Here is a 24914-nt window from a genome sequence, read left to right as displayed (position 1 = left end):
CTGAACCCAAATCATCAAAGGTGATTATAGAGTCCTTGTTTCCTGACTGGATGCTAACTCGTTAGTCTAAAGGTCAAAGGCCAAGCTACTGAAAAAGAAGCTTCACCTGACCAGGAAACCAATCCGTTGAACTATACCTGTAATGAGCATTTATGGGCTACTGCACGTTTTGTCAAGTGACTAAAAAAAATTAACATGTGTGTGTGTGTGTTTGTTTTGACCTACCTGGCCACCCTCTGTGTGTGTATGTGTGTGTGTGTGTGTGTATGTGTGTGTGTGTGTGTGTGTGTGTGTGTGTGTGTGTGTGTGTGTGTGTCCTTAACTGACAGAGTTTATGAGAACAGTAGACCTGAGACAAGGTCACAACACTCTTGACCTCTGACCTTTCCCAGCTTGTTATGTCACAGAGGGCATGTTGTGGCACTAAGATGTGTGACCTGAATCCTACCTTCTAATCAAACCAACACATTCCAGAACCATCTGGACTTACCAGGTTACCAGCCCTAACTACAGCAGGGGGGAGGGGCTTTAACCTCGGCAGTTTGGGCAAGGAGGTAGGCCATCACCATAGAAAGAAGGCACAAACACTTCATATGTGTACATTACAAATACAGAGTTAACTGCCTTAATAAAGGAAACACCAACATAAAGTGTCTTAATAGGGCATCGGGCCACCACAAGCCGCCAGAACATCTTCAATGTGCCTTGGGATAGATTCTACAGGTGTCTGGAACTCCATTGGAGGGATGTGACACCATCATTTGGTGATTTGTTGATGGTGGTGGAAATCGCTGTATCAGGCCCCACTCCAGAATCTCCCATAAGTGTTCAATTGGGTTGAGATCTGGTGACTGAGACACACACACACCTTTTAAACCCCTATACTCCTTTGAGACCCCTCTTTCAAAGACACAGATCTCTTCTTCTAGCCATGGTAGTCAAAATAATGGGCAACTGGCCATTTTTATACATGACCGTAAGCATGATGGGATGGCCTCCTGAGTGGCACAGTGGTCTAAGGCTGGGTTGTGTTTCGGGGGACGCACGGCTCTCGACCTTCGCCTCTCCCGAGTCCGTACGGGAGTTGCAGCGATGAGACAAGAATGTAACTATCAACTGGATACCACGAAATTGGGGAGAAAAATGGGTAAAATACTTTTTTAAAAATAAAATAAACATGATGAGATGTTAATTGCTTAATCAACTCATGAACTAAGCCTGTGTGGAAGCTTTTTATCTCTCATTTCCTCAAGTGTTTCCTTTATTTTGGCAGTTACCTGTATTATTACATAATTATAATTACCTGTCCTGTATATATATTTTTTGTACCAAAAAACCCCTGATAAATATACCTTTTGATTTTGACAGATCGTACCAGTGAATTAAGCGATGCGCAGTGCACACCTGCCCAATTACCATATCTCATATCTCATAGCCATAATAACCTTAGGAATTCAGGAAGGAGCCAGTTCAAAGTGAACTAAGGAGTTTGATGTGATAAGAAGAGCTGAATCTATGCATGAGTTGAGATGAGACTGGCTCTGGGGTTGGGCTTAGTGTGTGTGTGTGTATGTTTTTGTGTGTGTGTATGTTTTTGTGTGCATGTGTGTGTGCGTGTGCGTGTGTGTGTGTGTGTGTGTGTGTGTGTGTGTGTGTGTGTGGTGTGTTTGGCTGGGCTTGGTGTCCGTGGTTACTCCTTGCACCGTGAGGAATGGTAGAGGGAGCCCTAGGGAGACTTCTGGGACAAGACTTGGCTTGCCCTGATACAGGGGGAATCTGGGGGCGAATCCACAGTGACGTTAGTTACACAGAAGGAAGAGAAGGGTTACAGCCTCCATCCCTTCCTGACACTGACACACCCTTTGATTGTCATGTGTTATTATAAGACTAACTGCTGTGTCAACCTGATGTGCAGTGGATCTGTTAGACTCCCTTCCAGAGCATTCCTCTCTGATACACTTTAGTAACCAATACAGGGCTGATCACAAGGCAAAGGTCAGAAGGAGAAGGCTGCTGACAACGTTTTAATAAACTAGGAGTCACTGTGAGGGTATTGGAAAGAGGGGTAATGGACCGATGCAAATGTCAAGAACCTGACAAACTGGATCCAAGCCCCTCCCTGGGGACAGAGGAAATGTTCCAGACACACATTATGATTGCGTCCCAAATGACACCCTATTCCCTTTATATTGCATTACTTTGGCCAGGGCCCATGGGGCTCATTTGGGATACAGACCTATACAGTAAGTACATATCAATATTGTCATGCTGATAACACTGACAAACAGAGACATCAAAACAGAACAAAATGGAAAATCGTTAAAAGCATCACACTTTTCCATAACACCCAACAATGATTACATTTCTGGAAAAATGTGACTTTATTTGAATAAACCCAGGTACTGCACGACTAAAAATACAGCTGTATTCTAATAGAAGTGGTGTGTGTTAACTCTGCGTGATAAACATCTATTATGGGTTGTGTTTTCTATGTTGTGTTTTCTATGTCTACGTCCCAAATGGCAGCCTATTCCACATATAGTACATTACTCTGTGGTTCTAAAGTAGTGCACTACGCAGGGGAATAGGATGCCGCGTCGAACGCACCCTAATATCTTTACCCCTGGGTGAATGGGATTGTGTGCTTATGAGGGCCTATATGCTGCTGCTTAGCACTGCAACCATGACAACTGGCATCCTGTCTAAAGAGCCAGTTAAGCTGAGGGGTTGGCAGGCAGGACATCATCGAGGAACCCAACCACATGAGACACTTTAGTTCACTTCCACAGCTGTCTGCTCTGGCAGCCCTGTAATCCAACTGCACTTCCAGCCAACACAAATACGATTCTCTCTCTTTCCAGTGACGGAGACAAACATGACAAAGACTAGAAAATTAGGAATCTCTTAATCAATCAATGATTCAACTATCAATATATCACTACTGTGTCGAGGCAGGACTTTACATAGCTCTCTGTTGCTCCTTGTCTGGTTTTAATTGGTTTTTGATTGAAATCTTTTGGCAGCCTGGAATGGTACTTTGAATGGCTTTTCACCAACATTTTTGATGTAAGAGAGATAACACTGTAATGTGCCATGTAGAATCTCTAACCAAATATTTGTACATTTTATACTCTTGCCCTTCATTGTGATAAGTGTGGGGGTTTCAGTGGGTTGGCTTGGTTAAGAGTGAAACGATCACATGCATTGATAATTGTGAAACATTCCCATGCATTGATAATTGGGGCCCTTGTTAAAATAACAGAATGCAGGAGCCCAGCAAAACCAACCAATGGGTGTTTCCATAGCAACCACATTTCGAGTGTGAATGCATGGTACTTAATAGAAAAGTGGGAGAATTACTGGAAAACACAAGACATCACTTGCAGGAGATTTTAACACTCTTGGGCAAGATTTTAGATTTGATATCTGGTTTATGAATAGGCTTGTTGTTTTCCTTCAACATTATTGGTATGAATGGTGAATGAAAGTATCCATACACCAGTAGGCTTCTCTCACACGGCAATTGGACATGTTTGAACAATACCAACGTAGGCCTCCAGGAAAAATATACAGCGGTCATATTTGAGAACATGAAACTGGATACATTTTGCGTAACACTTTGAAGAGGTTTGTATAAGCAAACACTATGATCATTTTATTCCAGTGGCTCAATATAGTTCAGAAGTACAGTCTGTTATTCAGAGGGTGTGGGCAATAATAAAAGGACCATATAGGCCTTTCAAAATGATTTGATTTTCATAAACTAAAAGGGCACCAGAGTGTATAGGTCATCAACACTGTATTGTGATTTAGAAAGCTTCCGTGAGACCATCTTACCTGGTAGAGTTTCAGCGCTGCCCAGCAGAGCATATAGGCTGATAAGGTGAACTTGGCCATCATGTACCGCTCCGGAAGGCACGTGAGATGCAGCTGTACTTCTTCTAGACCTCCAGCTCCAACATCGCCTGTTGCCCCGTTGTCAACTGGTGAGTCGCGGTGGTTATCCTCAGACGACTTGCAGCGAGCGTTGTCATTGTTGTTATCATCCATTTTCCTCGCCTGTAGTATTCTAATAAGTTTTCAACTGTCTCGGGGATAGCGCAGCCTTCGATTTCCCCTTTCCACGAAGTCTCACATTGCGCCCGCACATGTAGACAGACTAGTTCCTAAACTGTCAACATGATTATTGTAGCCAACATAACGATAAAAAGTTGTATTATCTTGAACTATGAAAAACATTCAGCAAATTATGTCGTACTTTCCTTCTTGTTTGTAAACATCAAAACCGTTACAAAACAGCCCTAGGTCGCGAGGCCGAACCGAGACTGTGGCGCACTGTTCAATAAACAGCGCACTGGGATACCGCAACACCGGTCTGCCGCGTTCACATGCTTGTCGGAACTAGGAAACTCGGACATGTTCAACTTGCCAACTCGTTATAGAAAAATGATCCCATTCTCGAGTTTCCCGCTTGGGAAGTAGGCTATCAGAACCAACCAATAGGAAGCCCCACGCAAATATCTTACGTTCATTTTTGCTTTGAGGTTCCGATTTTCCAATAGTACATGAACGCGGCATAATAGCCTACCCGTCAAAGACCTTCAACCGCCTTTACTGGGAGCAGAGGCGACAAGAGCTTTGATCGCGAGACCGAGAGGTGCGGTTGTAGAACTCCAGCTTCCAAGCGCGAGCTTTATTTTTTAGCCGAACTAATTCTTCAGACAAACACATTACCACTAGTGGGTAATTTGCGCAAATAAATATAGGCTACTTGGGTAATTTAGTTTTGCTTCTGAGTTCAAATGTTATCGGAATCCACATTGAGCGCACGTGTTTTTTCGATCAGAGTGGGAATGCGTAGAGGCGGGAGAGAGGGGTAGAAGCCAAGGTACAGTATTTACTGCATGTTTATAAATAGGAAGAAGTTATGTGACTTATCCAAAGTAGCCTATGACTTATATATGTAAAAACATAACGATAACGCCATCAATGTGTCTTATATCAGGTGCTTTACGGTCTAGCCTATGGGTCTATAGATCATAGTCTAGATCATACAAGTTTAACCATACAGCCATATCACCACCATATCACTCGTCATATCAAGGTATCAATATAACAGTAATGAATTGCTTCTCCAAGGGGTCTATATACTTCCATAAACCTCAAGACATCAGAGCCTTTGTAGTTTACTTAACCTTCCAAACCAATGAGTTGTATGAATCAGTCGTTTGTCCCCATGTTTTTATCCAAGGGGCCACACAAACAAGCACACAGTCTGTCTTCCCTTATCTTTATGGGGCCATCCTCTATAGATCATCACATCTGTGCTTTTGATTCTCACTTCCTGAGAGGAGACTCATCCAAGCCTTCTGTCAAAAGATAGCATTAATGGCCAGTGTCTCAGCAGGACACACTCTCCTCTCTCCCACCCTCTGTATTGTATACATGGATGGGACCCAACACATCCGACATCATGGAGACAGTTTCCCATTGTATCCTGGTCTAAACCCCACTGAGGATCTGTGAGGACAGATGCTGGGCTCTGAACAAGCAAGGACTCAATTCCAGATAGAGGCCAAGGGAAACAGACAGCACATCATTCATTCAGCATGGGGCTCCCCCTGTGGGACGGTTACACAGCAAACACCCCATATCCTATCCTGGCAAAGAACATTGTTCTTTCTCACTACAAATAGTGAGCGATATGTTAGATGAATTACAGTTCTAGGAACCCCAGAGAGAGCGAGTGAGAGATATGTTAGATGAATTACAGTTCTAGGAACCCCAGAGAGAGCGAGTGAGAGATATGTTAGATGAATTACAGTTCTAGGAACCCCAGAGAGAGCGAGTGAGAGATAGTGTGTAAGCGATCCCTTTCATAACACATTATACTATATCTATATATCTATATATATATCTATATACTATATTATATCTATTCTTTCCCAGAAACATGTCAGAGGGACTGAGGATTGATGGCTTGCCTTCTGTGCTCGAGACGTTGATGTAGGCAAACTTCAAAGATAAACATACAAATGACAAAATACAGGATTTTCAGAAGTCTCTAGATATCTGAACTATAAAGCTTCTTACCGACATCTAGTGGATATGTAGTATAATAAAAAAAAGTATGTGTTTTAGTGGCTAGTAAAAGTTCTGTAGCAATACTCATGATATCCCTGTTTGCTCAAGTGTAAGCAACGTCGATAATATTTATACAATTTACTTGTTGACCATGGCACCGTATCATCTAACCCCTCAGAGTTCAACGTGATTGAGTGTCCATATATCCACCATAGTGGAACCACTGACAGGTCTAGGGTCTCTACACCCAGCATGGAGTGAACTCAATGCACTGTGATCATAATTTCAAACGTTCAAATGGTTGTTATTGCTTTAAAGATGTGTGTAGTCTAAGTTACAATAAACATATAGGACGTTGATTTCTACAAAGGACAATCTCACCATGACACATTTGAAACAGTTGGGGTTCTATATTTTCAGTATTGTCATGTACAGTTCAGAGCCGCAAGTGTTTTCTAGTTTCCCTCAGTCTCCACCACAGCTTGACAACTGTGAAAACGTAGGACTCACTACCATTACAGCCATGTGTTAAATAAATACCAGTGCTTAACAGATCTGGGCAGCGTTCATTAGGCACCAAATGGAGGAAAATGGACTGAAACAGCAGGGGGAGAACTTCCAGGGCTTGTCTGAAGCTTTCATTTTGGATTTACAATGCAAAAAGTTTAACAAGATAATATTATAATGAGTCATATTTATTAATTGTGAACTACAAAAAAGAAAACTACAGCATGGAAATAAGACAAGTCATCTTCACACTGGGTACAGGATGTGTGGTCTACCACGAGGATGAATCCCATTGGGTGGTGGGCAGGACACTTATTTATTTACAATATAAAACAGCATCGCTGGATCCATTTAGACCCAACATGGCAACCCGGAAGGATCCATTTAGAGTAGACCCTACATGGCAACATTTCTCAATCCATTGAGCATCAACATGGCAACCTGTGCATAACCTTTTCTCATCTTAATCATCCTCTTCTTCACAGGAACATTCAGGCAGGGAACTGAGCTGCTACTGTTCATTCTTTTATTTATACATCACAGCAGAGGGATGGAGAGGGAAGAGGGTGGGGGTTCAGAACGAGGGGTGGGTGATTTGTCAGTGTTTACTCTTCTTTGATTTCTTGTGGGACCGGTGTGGGGACCGTGATTTTGAACGGGATTTTTTGGTGGACTTCTTGGGTGTTCTGGAGCGTGACCTCCGGGACCGTTTGGGCGTGCGGGATAATGAGGGAGACCTGGGGGAGAGAAAACACAGACAGGACAGTCAGAGGGACACCAGGACAACCAAACTGCAATGGTCTTGGGGAAGTTACAGGAAGTTGGTCCACCACAAAGACTATGTCAATCAAATACAAATCCACTTAAGTTTATTTCCCTCCAATGTCAAGAGAAGATCAGCACTATCCTCAAAACAGTGGAGGCAGAAAGGCCAGGGACAGTATAATAAAGTATAAAAGTGTTACTTTTAGAATGTTTTAAACACAGATGATTTAGTACCTTTTGGAGGACTTCTTGATGATGGTGGTTCGAGGGGAGTCTTTGTGGGAGGAGCGGGATCGTGATGACCCTACGTCCTTGGAGTAGAGGCGTTCTGACCTTTCGGAGCGGGGGGATGGGGAGCGCACCCGTCTACTGCTGCTCCGTGGGGGGCTGCCGGGTGAGCCGCTGTGGCGCCGTTTCCTAGCAACCACAGGAGACAGGCCACGCCTGTCAGAGATGACATCGGCAGATGAAATATTTTGTCAGTGATGATGTTACAACGGTCTACGCTTGTTTTTATTAGGTGAATCCCATTGATACATGAATCTCTTTTTCAAGGAGCCCTAAACTGCCCCTGTATTTCAAGGGAGCATGAACTTTAAACCTGATCATGAGTTGGGAGTCCTTCGTTTAAGTCATTTCCTAGAATCCCATTACACAGCTCTACCAGAGTTTCCCCCCATTATCCAACCACACACAGCTATCATGTCTCTAATGAATGTGTCACAATGTATGAGGGACTAACCTGTCTTTCCTGGTTGGAGTTGACTCCTCCTTCTCCTTCTTGATGTCTTTAGAGCGAGCTTCGCTTTTCTCCTTGTCTTTTTTCTCCCTCTCTTTCTCTCGTTCCAGTTTCTCCTTTTCTTTTTCCTGCAAAAGAAAAAGACAAGGCGCCAACTTTATATTATGGAATGGAAACCAACATTATCCAAATTCACTTAATTTTTTGGTTATTTCGCTACAATAGTCCACTCAGTAAACAACTTCCACTGTATTCAAGGTAGTCGTGTGATATCAAATACCTTGATATAAACTGAAGTTTATAGCTTAGAAACATTTTCAAGAGGATACTTCAGATATTGAGGTAAACAGCAATGATCGTACTTCATCAGATAAGCAGCATGGTTCCACATATCGTACCGTCTGTACCAGCTGAATGTAAAAGGTCAATAGCAATGTTGGAAAACAATAGTACAGGCCCTATGTTCCTCCAGGAACCAAGAGGACAGTCAGGATGTAATACCTTCTGTAAGAGTTTCTCTCTGTAGTTTTCCACCTGCTCTTGGAGACTCTGGCCAGACTTCTTGGGCCTTTTCCCAGACTCCAACTCATCCTGGAACTTCATCACTTTGACCTGGAAGATAATAATAAAATGTATATGTTAACATTTAGATATGAATACGACAGGATTAACTTTCAGGGTGTGGCCATTGAACAAGCGAAGTAATCCAAACTTCTTTGAACCAATTTAGCCCAAAGAAATAAAAATATACAAACAACTCAGAGCTGTGCTTGTTTATTTTCAGCCGTCTAAATAACCTGTTGTGTACTTTGTGCTTCCAGTAAAATGCTGACTAGTTTACCTCTATTTCCCGGAGCTTGGTGCGTCTGTCCTCATTCATCTCAGAGTGCTTGGTCTTGGAGTCCAAGTCGTCTCTGATGGGGTTGGGGTAACTCGGAGGCTCTTCTGACCGGGAACTCTTGGTGTCATCATCACTGTCATCCTCGTCCTTCTTCTCCTCTGGCTGCTCAAAGATTTCCCATTTAGAGGTGGTCACGGCTGAGGAGGAGACAGAGAATTAGGACAGAATTGTAGCTTGGTAGAAACTAGCCATAGAAACAGGTTTAGGACACTTTCAAGTGCAATCCTAGCTTGGTAGAAACTAGCTGTAGTTGTGGTCTCACTCACCCTGTGCTTCTAGCTCAGACTCGTCCACTGCTTCCCATTTTGAAGGTGCTACTTTAAAGGATGCTGCTTTGGCTGCAGCATGATCCACTAAAAGACAAGGAGAACAAGGTTAGAAAAATGTCCTCCAATCCTAAGGTCAGGGTTAGTCAATAGACTGTTGACAAGGTACGGAAACTAATATGTCAGTGTCATGTGGGGGAAGAAGTATCCCTTTAATAATTCCTATGAGGATGTGGTAGTATAGAGGTCATATGGCCACTCACAGGGCACTCCGTCTATGTCCTCCTCCAGGGCCTTGATGGGCACTCCGTCCAGATCATCCATCCCCTGCGGGGCTCTGTCAAGGGGGGCGGAGCCTAGGGGGGCAGAGCCAAGGGGGGCTCCGTCCACCATGGTCCCTCCATCCAGTCCTATTGGGACCCCATCCACGTCCTCCAGAGAGGCCCCATCCATATCCTCCCCGATGGGGGCCCCGTCGATGTCCTCTGCTGGCTCAGGCTGGGACAGTAGACCAGGGGCCAGGTGTTCAACTGATGGTTTCTGTTGAAAGGAGACATGTATTAGAGCAGTAGTGCTGCGTGGGCAACGTTACACTTTGTCAACATGATCAAATCACAACATTCTCAAACATTCAGATAACATTTTCAATCCATGACACATGTTCAAACGATGACAACATTCTCCAACCATCACACAACATTCTCCAATCAACACACACCATTTACAAATCATCACACAACATTTACAAACCTTCACACATTTTCAACTCATTATCTAACAACAAGGTTAGGTAGTAACATCAGGAGAAAGACCTGAAAAGAAAAGGGAGTATGCTAGCTGACCTCTACTGTGATGGGAGCGGGAGCCTCCTTATCAGCTGATAGGTTGACTAGACCCAGGAAGATGTTCTGCAGCTTGATGAGGAAGGGATCTGGGTACACGGCCCAGTCCTCCCACGCACGGAAACACGACATCACTCGTTGCTGTTGGACAAGAGGATATAAAACAGACAGGTGAAACGGTAATACCCTGTCCAGAAGCAATCCTTAGCCCCTAAACACAATGCATATCATAGCAGGCATGCTGATTCAGGATCAGTTTAGCCTTTTAGACCATAATGACTATGATTGTATGGACAGATCCTAGATCAGGACTTCTACTGAGATACTTTGTGGATACGGGCCCTGAAATAATTGTGTAGTTCTTAAAGACAGGGGTAGGTAACATGACTCAAATTGTGATCGGAAAATGTATACAATTAAATATACCTTAAAGTTCTCAGACTGCAGGTGACCCTGTATCGTCTTGTAAGTTGCATTGAGGTCTGAGAAGACCTGGCAAAGTTTGGTCTCAAAGCTGTGTCAGGGACAAGTTTAACATATTCACTTATGCAGGAAAACAGCTTTAATAATGCAAATAATGTATACTGAGAAGTTACGCAATCTATGAACAAGCAGGGTCCTCTACACCCAGTCAGTCAGTCACAAGCAAACATCACAACCCCTGAACCCAAACTCCACTACTTACTATTTTCTGTAGTACGACGCATTGGCTACTTTAGCAGATGAGTTGTACAGCACATCAGAGACAAGATACAACCGTGCAATCTGAAAAACAAGGAAGGAATTATCAGCCAGTCCTCCCTGATAGAATGGAATAACTGATTAATTAATACAAATCATTTATTTGACTGCACATTTTACACGTGCCACTCAAAGCTCTTTCCAAACCAAATAACACAAGGCAAAACCGGCTACGAAAGCAACAAACTCAAGAGAAGGACTGTGATACAATACAGTAACTTCTTATTTATTGGCCATTTATACATGGACATTCCTTTTGTGAGGTCAGCACAAAAACAATACACTATATACATGCAATACAACATGGCAGAAAAAGTTCTCTAAAGAACATAGTATGGCACTTGTTTTCTATCTTATTTACCTTCTTGGGGAGTGGTGTCTTGAGGATGGAGAGGGACTCTGTGACACACTCTACGATCTCCTCAGCAGCCTCGGCGTGCAGTAGACAGAACAGCATGGCTTCGGCTATGTCCCCCTTTCTAGGAGTCAGAGCCCTCAACATCTCCTCCAGCTGATCACGCTCTCTGGAGGGAGGGGTGATAAGAAAGAAGAGGAGTTGAGCATAGATAATGTTAAAAGTAAAAGTTAGCCCAATCTGTTGATGTACAAGTACAACCCTCTGGACAGGATGTTAGTCTATCGCAAAAATTATAAACAGAGAACATACTCTTCTTTGAGGCAGCCTTTCTTCCCAGGCTCCTCCTCTTCCTCCTCAGGCCCCTCCCCCTCCTCAAAATTGCCGTGCAGGTAGGGATTGAGGGGAGGAGGGCGCCACAGCGAGCCGTTCTTGAACATGCGGAAGTCGTCCGTCCGCCATTTTGTTGGTGCTTCTCCCTGTGGGGACAAGTTGTGTCATTCACATTATTCTCTAACGAGGACATATCTTAAATTCAACTAGGCAAGTCGGTTAAGAACACATTTTTATTCACAATGACCTCCTACCCCAGCCAAACCCGGCCAACGCTAGACCAATTGTGTGCCTATGGGACTCCCAATCACAACCAGGTGTGATGCAGCCTGGAATCGAACCAGGTACTGCAGGGACGCCTCTTGCACTGAGATGCAGTGTCTTAGACCACTGCGCCACTCGGGAGCCCCATTGTCACGTTTTCAGGCTATCAAATAGCAGCATGTCAACAATGCATCCACAGACCCCCCATTCTAAATGTGACGGTATTAAGAGGACAGGCGTGTTTGATCTATACTGCTTTCAACCTAACCAGTCACGAGAGGGGACAGAAAACAGAGGTGATAAAGAAGAAGGATAAAAAGGGAGGATGCAATTGGTCTAAGAATGTGATGCAGGAGAAGATGCCAGACAATGACTGGTCCGTACTGACCTGTAGTATGGAGTAGAGTTTCCAGCGGTAGTACACGTGTGCTGGGCTCTGGTTCTCAAACAGAAACCTGGCCAACAGAGGCAACAGAATGACAGTCAACTTGTTGTACTACAATACATTGTGTCAACTGAAAAAGTGATCACACAAACACGTGCACCGACAGACAGACAGACAGACGTACCTGTACATGGGGTTGCTGAGCTCTCGATTCATGATCATGGCTTCGAACATGGGGCCCTCACGCACCACAAACTCGATCATTCGGTGGATGAGAGAGAGCAAATTCCTAGAAGAAAAACACAGTTAAAACAAACGGATTCAGAGCAGGCGACCCTTCTTCTCCCCAAGGCAAAGCCTGTGTCTGCTGCCCTGACCTAGTACAGCCTCTAAGTAACACATGGAAGGTGTAAGACACATGGAACTATGCATGTACTAAACTTAAACTATTTCCTACATTGTGTTTGATAAGCTTAACTAATCTAATGTGTTAAAATGTTTAATTTGTAAGAATGAAGGAAGAAACATCTTCCTAAATGTTTCCGACCTTATCATTTCAGAAATGCTAAGAGCACCTAACACCAATTTTAAGAGCCATTAGCTGCCTAAAACTAACATTAGTTAGTACTTCTACTAGTTATAAAATGCTGTATGGATCTTTGCAGGTCAAGACAACGCTAACTACCATCTCCCCGCAGTACAGAGTATAAGGAAGGGAGGACAGTGAAGCTGGATAAGATAAATCATGTTTGAGAGAGGTTTGAGTGACTCTGTATTGAGTGACGCATCAGCCCATACAGAGCCTGTCAAAGCCAGCCTGACAACTCTTCTTGACTGACTCGCATGAAGAACCAAAGCACTATAGGATTGTTGGCCTAAACAGGCTAAATAACAAAAGGCTCTCTACTGGTCATATGATTCCACTACATAATGATGTATGAATAAACACAAAATGTCCAAATGGGGGGCAATTAGACCTAAGCTCCTTTGGAACATTTTAGAGCGGCCTAATATTGGAGCATGTTGGACCAATTAGCCTAAAGGGGACAACACAACAACAAAGGATGTCTTTCATTTATATGTAGACAACGCAAATCACATTTACCATATAGTATTGGAGCCGATCGTACCAATGCATGGTGGGTAAAATGCTGTATACTTTCCCAATCCATCCCATGATGCTTTCAGGTCCCTCGCTGCCGCAGACAGTTCAACTTGTGCTGCTCACCAAGGCCAATGTCAAAAGGTCATTGAGACTAACGGGAAGTTTGGATTGGAGGTCTGAGCAGGGGCCAGGTGTTGCTGAGCCCGTGATTGGGTGACAGAGGCCAAGGGGGCGTGTCGGTGGGAGTGAGCAATCGTCAGAGTGCAAGACCGGTCTAAACAACCTAACCACAGCCAGCACGGTATGTATGGTATGTGACTGTTATGTAGCTAGCATCATAACATGGATATTATTAGCCTACATGTGACGACTGACAAGTGGTGGTAAAAATTCCTTTGATGTCCTCTATACCGTCAGACAAGCAATGGCATGGTGGTCCATGGACTGTATTGATGTTTGGAGGGAGTGTTGGAATGAATGTGTGAAAGGAAAAACATATGGACACTGTGTGGCGGCAGAAAGCTGGGCTGTGGTAGTGAGTATCTTGTAGTCTAACAGGAACCTGATGGGGTTATAAGCCTACGTCTGCTTGTCTCAACCATTGCTCACCCATACTGAACGACCCCCCGTAGCATGCAGTGATCCAATTGATCAAACTTTAAAATGGGGGTTTATTCATTATGGGATGTTTTTCTACTTTTACATCAATTTAAAAAAGAAAAACATGTACCTTTCTGTTGGGATAACCACTTTGACTATGGCTTGCGACAGAGTCTGTATATGAAGTCACATCAGATAATAAACATAGAATATGTGAGTATTGTTAAAAGGCAACAGGTGAAAAATATTAAATGCATTAAAAACTGCATCATATGAAAAAGTACTTTACTGCTGTCAGTTTCAGGTCAAATGTATACAGTCCTTAAATTCCCACACAACTTACCACTGCTTCTTTATATACACTAAACACACCTCACAAAATGCTAAATCTAGTATAGTTTGGTCAATAAATGTAGAAATGTTTAAAAGGAATAAACCCATGACTAGTAGAAGATGAGCAAAATATTCACTACATGACAAATAGCCTAAACTAGGTCTATGCCTAAGAAATACACATGGTACAACTGACAGGCCTAATACAGTACACAGCAGCATCCCAGACATGACATGGAGAGTTACCTTGTCGAATTCCTCCTTGTTCTTGGGCGGAGGGAGCAGGGCGGCGTTGGGGTTCTTCAGCCTCTCGCAGGGCTGTGCGTTGAAGGGCAGGCCGGAGGGCGGCGGGGGGAGAGTGTGCTCCACCATAGACGGGGGGATGTAGATGGGGTGAGGGGGGATGGGCACGCCTTTACCCCAGCCTAGCTTCATTTCAAAGTTCATGATCATCTTCGCTGGAAACAGTGAAAAAAACCACAAGCAGCCTATTTGCCTTATTACTGTACATCTTACTACCAATTATACTGTATCAGTTGCTGTTTTGAATACACTAAGAATGCCAATACGTCATGTTGTTGCAAATAAAATAAAACATTGATGTCCTGTTTGGCCGTCTATAACCACTATAACCAGTTTGTGCTATACATTGCTGATGAATAACCAGCCCCTTTCATTACATATACACTACCGTTCAAAAGTTTGGGGTCACTTAGAAATGTCTTCGTTTTTCAAAGAAAAGCAAACTTTTTTGTCCATAACATAACATAAAATTGATCAGAAATACTATGTAGACATTGTTAATGTTGTAAATGACTACTGTAGCTGGAAACGACAGAATTTATTTTATAGAATATCTACATAGGCCCATTATCAGCAACCATCACTCCTGTGTTCCAATGGCATGTTGTGTTAGCTAATCCAAGTTTATAATTTTAAAAGGCTAATTGATCATCAGAAAACCCTTTTACAATTATGTTATCACAGTTAAACTGTTGTCCTGATTAAAGCAATACATCTGGCCTTCTTTACACTTGAGTATCTGGAGGATCGTTATTTGTGGGTTCGATTACAGGCTCAAAATGGCCAGAAACAGAACTTTCTTCTGAAACTCGTCAGTCTATTCTTGTTCTAAGAAATGAAGGCTATTCCATGTGAGAAATTGCCAAGAAACTGAACATCTCGTATACAACGCCGTGTGCTACTCCCTCCATAGAACAGCGCAAACATGCCCTAACCAGAATAGAAAGAGGAGTGGGAGGCCCCGGTGCAAAACTGAGAAAGAGGACAAGTACATTAGAGTGTCTAGTTTGAGAAACAGACGCCTCAAAAGTCCTCAACTGGCAGCTTCATTAAATAGTACCCGTAAAACACCAGTCTCAAAGTCAACAGTGAAGAGGTGACTCGGGGATGCTAACACAGCGTGCCATTGGAACACAGGAGTGATGGTTGCTGATAATGGGCCTCTTTAGATATTCGATTTTTAAAAAATATGCTGTTTCCAGCTACAATAGTCCTTTACAACATTAGCAATGTTTACACTGTATTTCTGATCAATTTGATGTTAATTTAAAAATGGACAAAAAATGTCATTTTCTTTCAAAAACCAGGACATTTCTAAATGATCCCAAACTTTTGAACGGTAGTGTACATGTGATACATGCTGGTGTACTCTACAAGTCCCATGTCCCACAGAGAGAGCAAAAGGAAAGCCCAAGCAGCAGAACAGCTAGACAAAAAACAGTAAAACCTTTTGACATTACAACATTATTTGATGTAATGTGAGTAAAGTTGCATTGCGGTCGGTCAGTGGTATGATGATAACTAAGGCTTTAATACCGTTGAGATTCTTCAGAGCTCTCTCCGCATCCCTCCGGTTCATGAAGGCCACAAAGCCACAGTTCCTCTCCCTGGCCCTCTCTTCATCTGTCCGCGGCCACATGATCTTCACGCTGGCCAGAGGGCCGTAGCGCCCAAACTCCTGACACAGCATCTCCTCATTCATCTACACACAGCAACCACAACAACAGAGGCAGAGGGAGGGAGCGGGGCATGTGGACTTGTTGTTATTAGTGTCATTTTACATTGTAATGCAATATATCAGTAGAATTTATGCTATTAATATAGGCAATTAGGCATGTAACATATTGCATAAATAAGCATATAAAACATTCATGAGCCATAAAATGGTTTACCTGTGGGTTGATGTTTCCGAGGTATAAGTTAGTTGTAGAGGGGTCTCCGACGTCATGGGAACCAGGTGCAGCGTCATCCAAAACTGCAGAGAGAGCAGAGTAGAGAAGCCTTTTATAGAATATATAATCTTAGTGAGATGTTAGATATTAAAAGCAAGCCACTGTATAAATTTATCAAATTACCACTGGACGGACGGTTTCTTCTTGAAGAACTATCCACTAAAAAAAGCAGAAAGGCAGTATATAAATGTTGTTTCCAGGCAAAGGAAATGGAGTGGGTGGAGATTTGAAGCAGTCAGTATGAGTTGTAGGAAGGAAGGAAGGGGGCATGTCCAAGAGCCAACGGATCTTAATGTATTTTAGATAGTCTAACAGTTTCCTAGCCTGAAATCTTAACTGATATCCCAAGAGCGTTGTGCCAGTAACCGAAAGGTTTCTGGATCGAATCCCAGAGCTGACAAGGTAATTTTTGTTTAAATAAGTCGTTCTGCCCCTGAACAAGGCAGTTAACACACTGTCCAAGCACTAATATTTATTTTCAAGGAACATCCATTTGTAATAGTTCTTATTATGCCATTGTTTCTAGTTGCCATCAGATCAGGTATATCACCACAACCACATGAGAAAAAAAATAAACATACTATTCATCAGTAACTTACAAGTTCTACTCAATAATACATTGTTTCACTACTTATTTACTACATACAAAAGTTAGGGGTCACTTAGAAATGTCCTTGTTCCATGAAAACATACATCTCTATGGCGGTGCCACAGGCTTCAATTCTCAGGCCGACTTTTTTCTCTGTATACATCAATGATGTCGCTCTTGCTGCTGGTGATTCTCTGATCCACCTCCACGCAAACGATACCATTCTGTATACTTCTGGCCTTTCTTTGGACACTTAACTAACCTCGAGACGAGCTTCAATGCCATTCAACTCTCCTTCTGTTGCCTCCAACTGCTCTTAAATGCAAGTAAAACTAAATGCATGCTCTTCAACCGATCGCTGCCAGCACATGCCCGCCTGTCCAGCAGGCAGGACAGTTCTGACTTAGAATATGTGGACATATACAAATACCGAGGTGTCTGGTTAGACTGTAAACTCTCCTTCCAGACTCACATTAACTTCTTATTGCTGCAAGAGCAGTATTGAGTAGCTTGGATGAAAGGTGCCCAGAATAAAGAGCCTGCTCCTCAGTCCCAGTTGCTAATATATGCATATTATTATTAGTATTGGATAGAAAACACTGAAGTTTCTAAAACTGTATGAATGATGTCTGTGAGTATAACAAAACTCATATGGCAGGCAAAAACATAAGAAATCCAAACAGGAAGTGGGAAATCTGAGGTTGGTCGATTTTCAACCCAGCCCCTATTGAATACACAGTGGAATATTGGTTATGTTGCACTTCCTAAGGCTTCCACTAGATGTCAACCGTCTTTAGAAACCTGTTTGAGGATTCTACGGTGAAGTGGGGGCTCATAAGGGCTGTTTGAGCCAGGTGTCTGGCAGATTGCCACAGGCTGAGACGCGGTCACGAGAGAGTTAGCTCTCGTTCCATTGCTTTTCTACAGACACAGGAATTCTCCGGTTGGAACATTATTGATGTTTTTTTGTTAAAAACATCCTAAAGATTGATTCCATACATCGTTTGACATGTTTCTACGGACAGTAACGGAACTTTTTGACATTTCGTCTGCAACTAGGGCATGTGCTTCATGACTTTGGATTTGTTTACCAAACGTGCTAACAAAAGTAGCTCTTTGGACATAAATTATGGACATGATCGAACTAAATCAAACGTTTAATGTGGAACTGGGATTCCTGTGAGTGCATTCTGATGAAGATCAAAGGTAAGTGAATATTTATAATGCTATTTCTGACTTCTGTTGACTACCCAATATGGCAGATATCTTTTTGGCTGCTTTGTTGTCTGAAAGCTGTACTCAGATTGCATGGTTTGCTTTTTCCGTAAAGTATTTTTTTTAAATCTGACACAGCGGTTGCATTAAGGAGAAGTGTATCTATATTTCCATGTCTAACAACTGTCTTTTCATCTACATTTATAATGAGTATTTCTGTAAAATGACGTGGCTCTACAATATCACCAGATGTTTTTGGAACTGGTGAACATAATGCGCCAATGTTTACTGAGATGTTTAAATATAAATATGTACTTTATCAAACAAAACATATGTATTGTGCAACATGAAGTCCTATGAGTGTCATCTGATGAAGATCATCAAAGGTTAGTGAATAATTGTATCTCCATTTGTGCTTTTTGTGACTCCTCCCTTTGGCTGGAAAAATGGCCAAATTTTTCTGTGACTTGGCGGTGACCTAACATAATCGTTTGTGGTGCTTTTGCTGTAAAGCCTATTTGAAATCAGACACTTTGGTGGGATTAACAACAAGATTACCTTTTAAAATTGTATAAGATACATGTATGTTTCAGGAATTTTAATTATGAGATCTCTTTTCTTTGAGTTTGGCGCTCTGCACTTTCACTGGCTGTTGTCATATCAATCCCGTTAACGGGATTGCAGCCCTAAGAAGTTAAGCATCTCCAATCCAAAATGTTATCTAGAAATGGCCTTCTATTTCGCAACAAAGCATCCTTCACTCATGCTGCCAAACATACCCTCGTAAAACGGACTATCCTACCGATCCATGACTTTAGCGATGTCATTTACAAAATAGCCTCCAACACACTACTCAGCAAATTGGATACAGTCTATCACACCAGCTGTCAGAGCAGCTCACAGATCACTGCACCCTATCTGTAAATAGCCCATCCAACTACCTCATCCCCATAACCAGTTGTCACCAAAGCCCCATATACTACCCACCACTGCAACCTGTATGCTCTCGTCAGCTGGCCCTTGCTTCATATTCGTCGCCAAACCCACTGGCTCCAGGTCATCTATAAGTATTTGTTAGGTAAAGCCCCACCTTATCTCAGCTCACTGGTCAGCATAGCAGCACCCAGCCATAGCACGCATTCCAGCAGGTATATCTCACTGTTCAACCCCAAAGCCAATTCCTCCTTTGGCTGCCTTTCCTTCCAGTTCATTGCTGCCAATGATTGGAACGAACTGCAAAAATCCCTCATATCTCCCTCACTAACTTTAAGCACCAGCTGTCAGAGCAGCTCACAGATCACTGCACCCTATCTGTAAATAGCCCATCCAACTACCTCATCCCCATAATGCGATTATTTTTTTTGCTCCTTTGCACCCCAGTATCTCTACTTGCACATTCATCTTCTGCACATCTATCACTCCAGTGTTCAATTGCTAAATTGTAATTATTTCGCCACTATGACCTACTTATTGCCTTACACCATTTGCACACACTGTATATAGACGTTTTTTATTTTGTGTTATTTACTGTATGTTTGTTTATTCCATGTGTTACTCTGTTGTTGTTTGTGTCGCACTGCTTTGCTTTATCTTGGACAGGTCGCAGTTGTAAATGAGAAATGTTTCTCAACTAGCCTACCTGGTTAAATAAAGGGGAAATAAAATAAAAAACATATGGAACAAAATACATGAAATGAGTTGCAAAATGATCAGGAAACAGTGTCAAGACGTTGACAAGGTTATAAATAATGATTTTTAATTGAAATAGTGTCCTTCAAACTTCGCTTTCATCACAGAAACCTCCATGTGCAGCAATTACAGCCTTGCAGACCTTTGGAATTCTAGATGTTGTTGAAGTAATCTGAAGAGATTTCACCCCATGCTTCCTGAAGCACCTCCCACAAGTTGGATTGGCTTGATGGGCACTTCTTACGTACCATACGGTCAAGCTGCTCCCACAACAACTCAATAGGGTTGCGATCCAGTGACTGTGCTGGCCACTCCATTATAGACAGAATACCAGTTGACTGCTTCTTCCCTAATAGTTATTGCATAGTTTGGAGCTGTGCTTTGGGTCATTGTCCTGTTGTAGGAGGAAATTGGCTCCAATTAAGCACCGTCCACAGGGTATGGCATGGTGTTGCAAAATGGAATGATAGCCTTCCTCCTTCAAGATCCATTTTACCCTGTACAAATCTCCCTTTTGAACGGTAGTGTACATGAGTGGTAAGTCAGTACTGATGATTTTGTCATTTGAGTAGTGATCACTAGAGTTTTTGGACATGTCTACTGGTGATCACACATTTCCTATTCACATCACTACACAATTCCAGCTTAATGACTGTTTTTATTGGGCATTTGGGAATCTACTACTTAATAGCTACGAAAAAGCATCTTGCTTCCAACTGGCAGCTTTAGTGTCGTCAGTCGGGAGAAGGGCGGGTGGGCTGTGTGTGAGGGAAAACGGCACGTGAACGGCAAGAGCACGGCTGCCGCTTGATAAAACGGAATATTGCGGGCGCCGATTGGCAAAAACTCTCTGGAGGTTGACAAAGTCACAATACAGAACTGATGTCAGTGCAGGATGAAGCACTCTGTCTTTCCCCCTTCATGTGGATCTTCGGTGACGATACACCCATGCTCACAATGTCAAACTGAAGCATTTTTTGCACCTCACACAGTGTGGGTTGTTTGGGTCCAGTGATGTAGTGGTAAAAAAAGGTTGGTGAACTATATTGAACAGAAATATAAAACACAACATGTAAAGTGTTGGTTCCATATTTCATGAGCTGAAATAAAAGTCCCCAAAAGTGTTCCATATGCACAAAAGGCAGGATTGAATCTACGTCTGCCCGGCATTTTAGCTCTCAATGCGATGTTAAGTGGCGCCTAATCAGTCAGTTCTGTACCTGCCTGGCTGAGTGGGAGTGTGGGTGGAATGAGCGAGCTCACCTTGCAACCACAACATGAAACACTTGAGTAAATAAAACTTGGTAGTATGCCTCTAAATTCATTCGGAAGAACAATAAATGTTTCTAATATTTTTCATAAACACATTTGATCATGTTCCCCTCTCATTTTAAGTCAAGTACCAACTTGAGAACATTTCTGATTTTCAAGGTGTTCCAGTACCTGAATGTCAGAGTGCCTTATTGAAGTACTTTAAGCACCTCAAGCACCTGGTGAGAACCCTGGCAGACACTTACATGAGGAGCGTTTTCCCTCCATCCCGGAGAGAGGTTCAAATCGACTGACTCTGCCTTTCATCTTGTGTCTTTCATCCCGCTCTTCCTGTATTCTGGGAGAGACAGAGAATATTAGATTATGCAATCCAGTGCAATGCCAAGTACATCAGACTGGTCTCAGACTAGACCTAACATAATAAAGGCAAATCCGGGACACTCAAATTAGTATGATATGTTATGTTTGGTTACATAAGACAGAAGGCTGCTTAACCCCTTGCCTAACAAATGTTAGTGTTAGCCACCTAACTAACTTTAACCACAACAAATAGAAATGTGTAAGATATCATACGTTTTGTACATTCGAAAAATATAGGAGGAATTACATTCCATAAAACACTATGAATTGCAATTCATAACAATGTACGCATTGCAATTCGTAACATACTGTACGATTTGTAATTCATACGATATTATACTAATTGGAGTGTCTCGGATTTATATTTACTATGTTACGTCTGCCCGAGTCCAGGGATCAAAAGATGAGGGATGTGAAATGACTTACTGTTTAAGTTCTTCCTTAAAGAGCTCTAGATTACTCTTCTTCTTTTCCTTTTCATTTGTTTTCTTCAGTGTCTGAAAGGAAGATAAACAACAAAGTTGTACTTTTTGTAAGAGGCCGCTAAAAGGACCAGCTAGGACTTTGCTTAGTCTAGCAACAGTAAAATAAATGTTGATTGCGATGATACATACATGTCTTTTATCTAATGTTAAAAACTGCGGAGGGGTTTCCAAAGGCAGGAAGCTGCTTTTCGGTGCTGCTGCTGTTTCAAAGCGTGACTTAGGTTTATACAGCTTGCCCTTCTTATCATCAGAAGCAGCCTCCTCTGTAGGAAGAAACACAGTACATCAACACAAGTTAGTGTAGTTTCTTACTAGAATGTACAATACAATAGCTTACAACTGTCTATCCATACACGGGGACAACGGAAATTGGTAATTTGACTGCCCAACCCTACTACACAACATATCTAAACATTTAATATCTAGCTAAAAATATCCCTGATAATATTGTGCTGTTTAAGAAGGTTGACATGGTTCTATTTACCTTTAGTTGCATTAGCAATGCCCCCCCGGACGAAGGCCTTGACCTTTCCCTCTCCTCCCTCGAACGCAGCCAGGAATTCTTCATAGATCTCTGCAGCTGCCCGCTCATCCTCCTGTCAAGGACCAGACCAACACCATCTCTCATAAGCCATGTCACAACATCAGGGTCATGTTTACATACCACTTTACTCATTTCATATGTATATACAAGCATTTCGCTACACTCGCATTAACATCTGCTATCCATGTGTATGTGACAAATAAAATTAGATTTGATTGATTTATACTGTGTTCTATGCTACTGTATTTTAGTCAATGCCACTCCGACATTGCTCGTCCTAATATTTATATATTTCTTAATTCATTTTATTTATTTTTTTACTTTAGATGTGTGTATTGTTGTAAATTGTTAGATACTACTGCACTAGGAACACAAGTATTTTTCGCTGCACCCGCAATAACATCGGCTAAATATGGGTATATGGCCTCCCAAAAAAGGATTTGATAAGACAAAAAAATAAGAAATGTATTTTATTTTCCATTGCAAAAACATGTTGTTACAGTGTGCCCTAATGAACACGATGTTCATATCAAAGGCAAGGTGCATTTGCCACTGCAGTGTAACACTTATATTTAGTCTTAACCTTACCTTCTTTTTGATATCCTCTTGTTCCTTCTTGCTTAGGGTCCTCTTACTCACGGCCATTTTTCCAATGCTGAAGGACTTCAACTTGCTCTCCAGCAGCGCCTACAAAATTAAACAAAACAAAACTTGAATGTCACAGTAACGTTAACGAGTTAGTTAGAATATTCCGAAATATAACTTCTGTATTTCCCTTGAGGTTGCTAGCTCGATCTCATTAATAAAGGCATTCGTTTCACTAGCACGCTGACCCGTCAAAGCTGTAAAGCAGCCAAGTTAGCTGGCTAATGTAATTGGGTATATGCATTAGTCGATTTCCGTTGCAAAACTCCAAAACCGAAAAGGTTTTGCAACGAAAACTACCGTTTCTATTGGACAAATATAGGTAGGTCCCTCCCAGTTTCGAATGCTTTGTTTGCTTCCTAGAGTAAACGGTTTCCATTGCATAACGTTTTGCAGCGGAATTTGACTAATGAATACACCCTGATGTACAGGCGACAGCTTGTTGCAATAGTGCGCTAGCTAGCCTATAGCGAACTATTGCTAATTACGGATGTTGTTGAATTGGATATTAGTTTGCCAGTAGGTATTAGCAGTGAGATAGTTGGCTACCTAGCTAGCAGTCAGCCTACGGTGGGTCCGAATGCTTTTCACCACTGCTTCATAAGGCGGCAAAGCCAAAGGACTCGTGCAGGGTGGAGTTAGCTAACGGTAGCTTGCTAGTAGTGACTGTTCATACTCCACGTTGCGACAACCAAAATCACACACCAACTCAAACATACTAATTAGTTATGTAAACAATTGCCATCCTAGTTACCAGTATACAGCAGCTAGATTATCCAGTTATGTAAACACATGGCGAAATCATTGCAATGTTTGGGACAGGAAAAATACCGGTGATTGGGGCCTGTCTTAGCTAGCGTTAGCTACGTGGTCTTTTCGTACACAATTACTAGTTATAAATGGGAACATATGGCAACAGCTGTACAACGTTTATAACTACAATAAACAGTTCTTATAATATTTAATAGCCAATGCATCAAGTAAACATCGATTAATAAATTCACCTTTGCGTTGGCTTTCTGCGTACCACCAGGCGTTCTGTCCGCCATTTTGGTTGTACTAACTCTAATCGATTACCAATTGTTGGATACGTTTTTTCACCGAATTCAAAATAGTCGAATACAGAAATATGGATGCCAACCGATACTTTTATTTACAAAGAAAACATAAACCCATTATGATTAAATGGTGGCCGTGTAATAATAAATGTTTGGATAAAAAAAACTACAACTATTAATCAGCCTAATGCAAATCACATTGGTAATTTATTTTTTTGTGGGGTTGGGGCTTACCCGATATTTCAATGGCCTTACCCAACTTTGTACTATTGATGACCTGTAGATGAATGGCTTTTAATCCGATTTTTCAAGCCAATATTACACGTTCAGAATCGGACAACCTGAAAACATTTATTTGAAAAAAAATGCTTCATTTGGTCCACTAGATGGTGCCATTTATAGCATACGCGTGATCTGTCTCAGTACGTGTGTTTCAAGTTTTTTATTAGTCGTATGTAAGGGATACATACGTATGTTATTAATGCACGGGATACGTCTGGTATACACCTTGTCCTGCGAAATGCGTACCTGCAGGTTCCTCATCGACAATGCAACACCAATAAGAACTATTAAAGGATAAGA

At 42.1% G+C, this 24914-nt stretch overlaps 1 protein-coding gene across 5 annotated transcripts; it reads right to left on the bottom strand.

Moving 5' to 3' along the window:
- Positions 1 to 6758: 6758 nt before the first annotated feature.
- On the bottom strand, positions 6759 to 24585 carry LOC110535465 (U2 snRNP-associated SURP motif-containing protein). Of its 5 annotated transcripts, none has more exons than XM_036935156.1 (25): positions 24567 to 24585; positions 23218 to 23316; positions 22570 to 22681; positions 22215 to 22348; positions 22027 to 22097; positions 21486 to 21577; positions 16599 to 16634; positions 16416 to 16498; positions 16060 to 16225; positions 14467 to 14678; positions 14018 to 14061; positions 12367 to 12471; positions 12186 to 12252; positions 11513 to 11679; positions 11207 to 11369; positions 10790 to 10869; positions 10531 to 10618; positions 10105 to 10245; positions 9526 to 9802; positions 9263 to 9349; positions 8937 to 9133; positions 8597 to 8707; positions 8099 to 8223; positions 7591 to 7800; positions 6759 to 7328 (listed from the first exon to the last, which is right to left on the bottom strand). In XM_036935156.1, exons 2-25 carry the CDS (start codon positions 23272 to 23274, stop codon positions 7190 to 7192), a joined length of 2964 nt encoding a protein of 987 aa, XP_036791051.1. In that variant the 5' UTR covers positions 23275 to 23316; positions 24567 to 24585; the 3' UTR covers positions 6759 to 7189. The 5 variants fall into 5 exon arrangements, with proteins under 5 accessions (XP_036791051.1, XP_021476153.2, XP_021476155.2 ...); XM_021620478.2 differs by lacking the exon at positions 24567 to 24585 and adding an exon at positions 24279 to 24428; XM_021620480.2 differs by lacking the exons at positions 16599 to 16634; positions 24567 to 24585 and adding an exon at positions 24279 to 24428.
- Positions 24586 to 24914: the final 329 nt, after the last annotated feature.

This window comes from Oncorhynchus mykiss, chromosome 11 (assembly GCF_013265735.2).
Source record: "Oncorhynchus mykiss isolate Arlee chromosome 11, USDA_OmykA_1.1, whole genome shotgun sequence".
Taxonomy (NCBI): Eukaryota; Metazoa; Chordata; class Actinopteri; order Salmoniformes; family Salmonidae; genus Oncorhynchus; species Oncorhynchus mykiss.
This window is presented reverse-complemented; position numbering and strand designations above follow the sequence as displayed.

Coding starts and splice junctions, on each gene's coding strand:
- LOC110535465 (XM_021620478.2), bottom strand. CDS start 24,323: ATGGCGGACAGAACGCCTGGTGGTACGCAGAAAGCCAACGCAAAG. Junction 9,803..10,104: donor CCGCTCCCATCACAGTAGAG/GTCAGCTAGCAT, acceptor TCCTTTCAACAG/AAACCATCAGTTGAACACCT. Junction 7,329..7,590: donor ATCAAGAAGTCCTCCAAAAG/GTACTAAATCAT, acceptor TCTCTCCCCCAG/GTCTCCCTCATTATCCCGCA.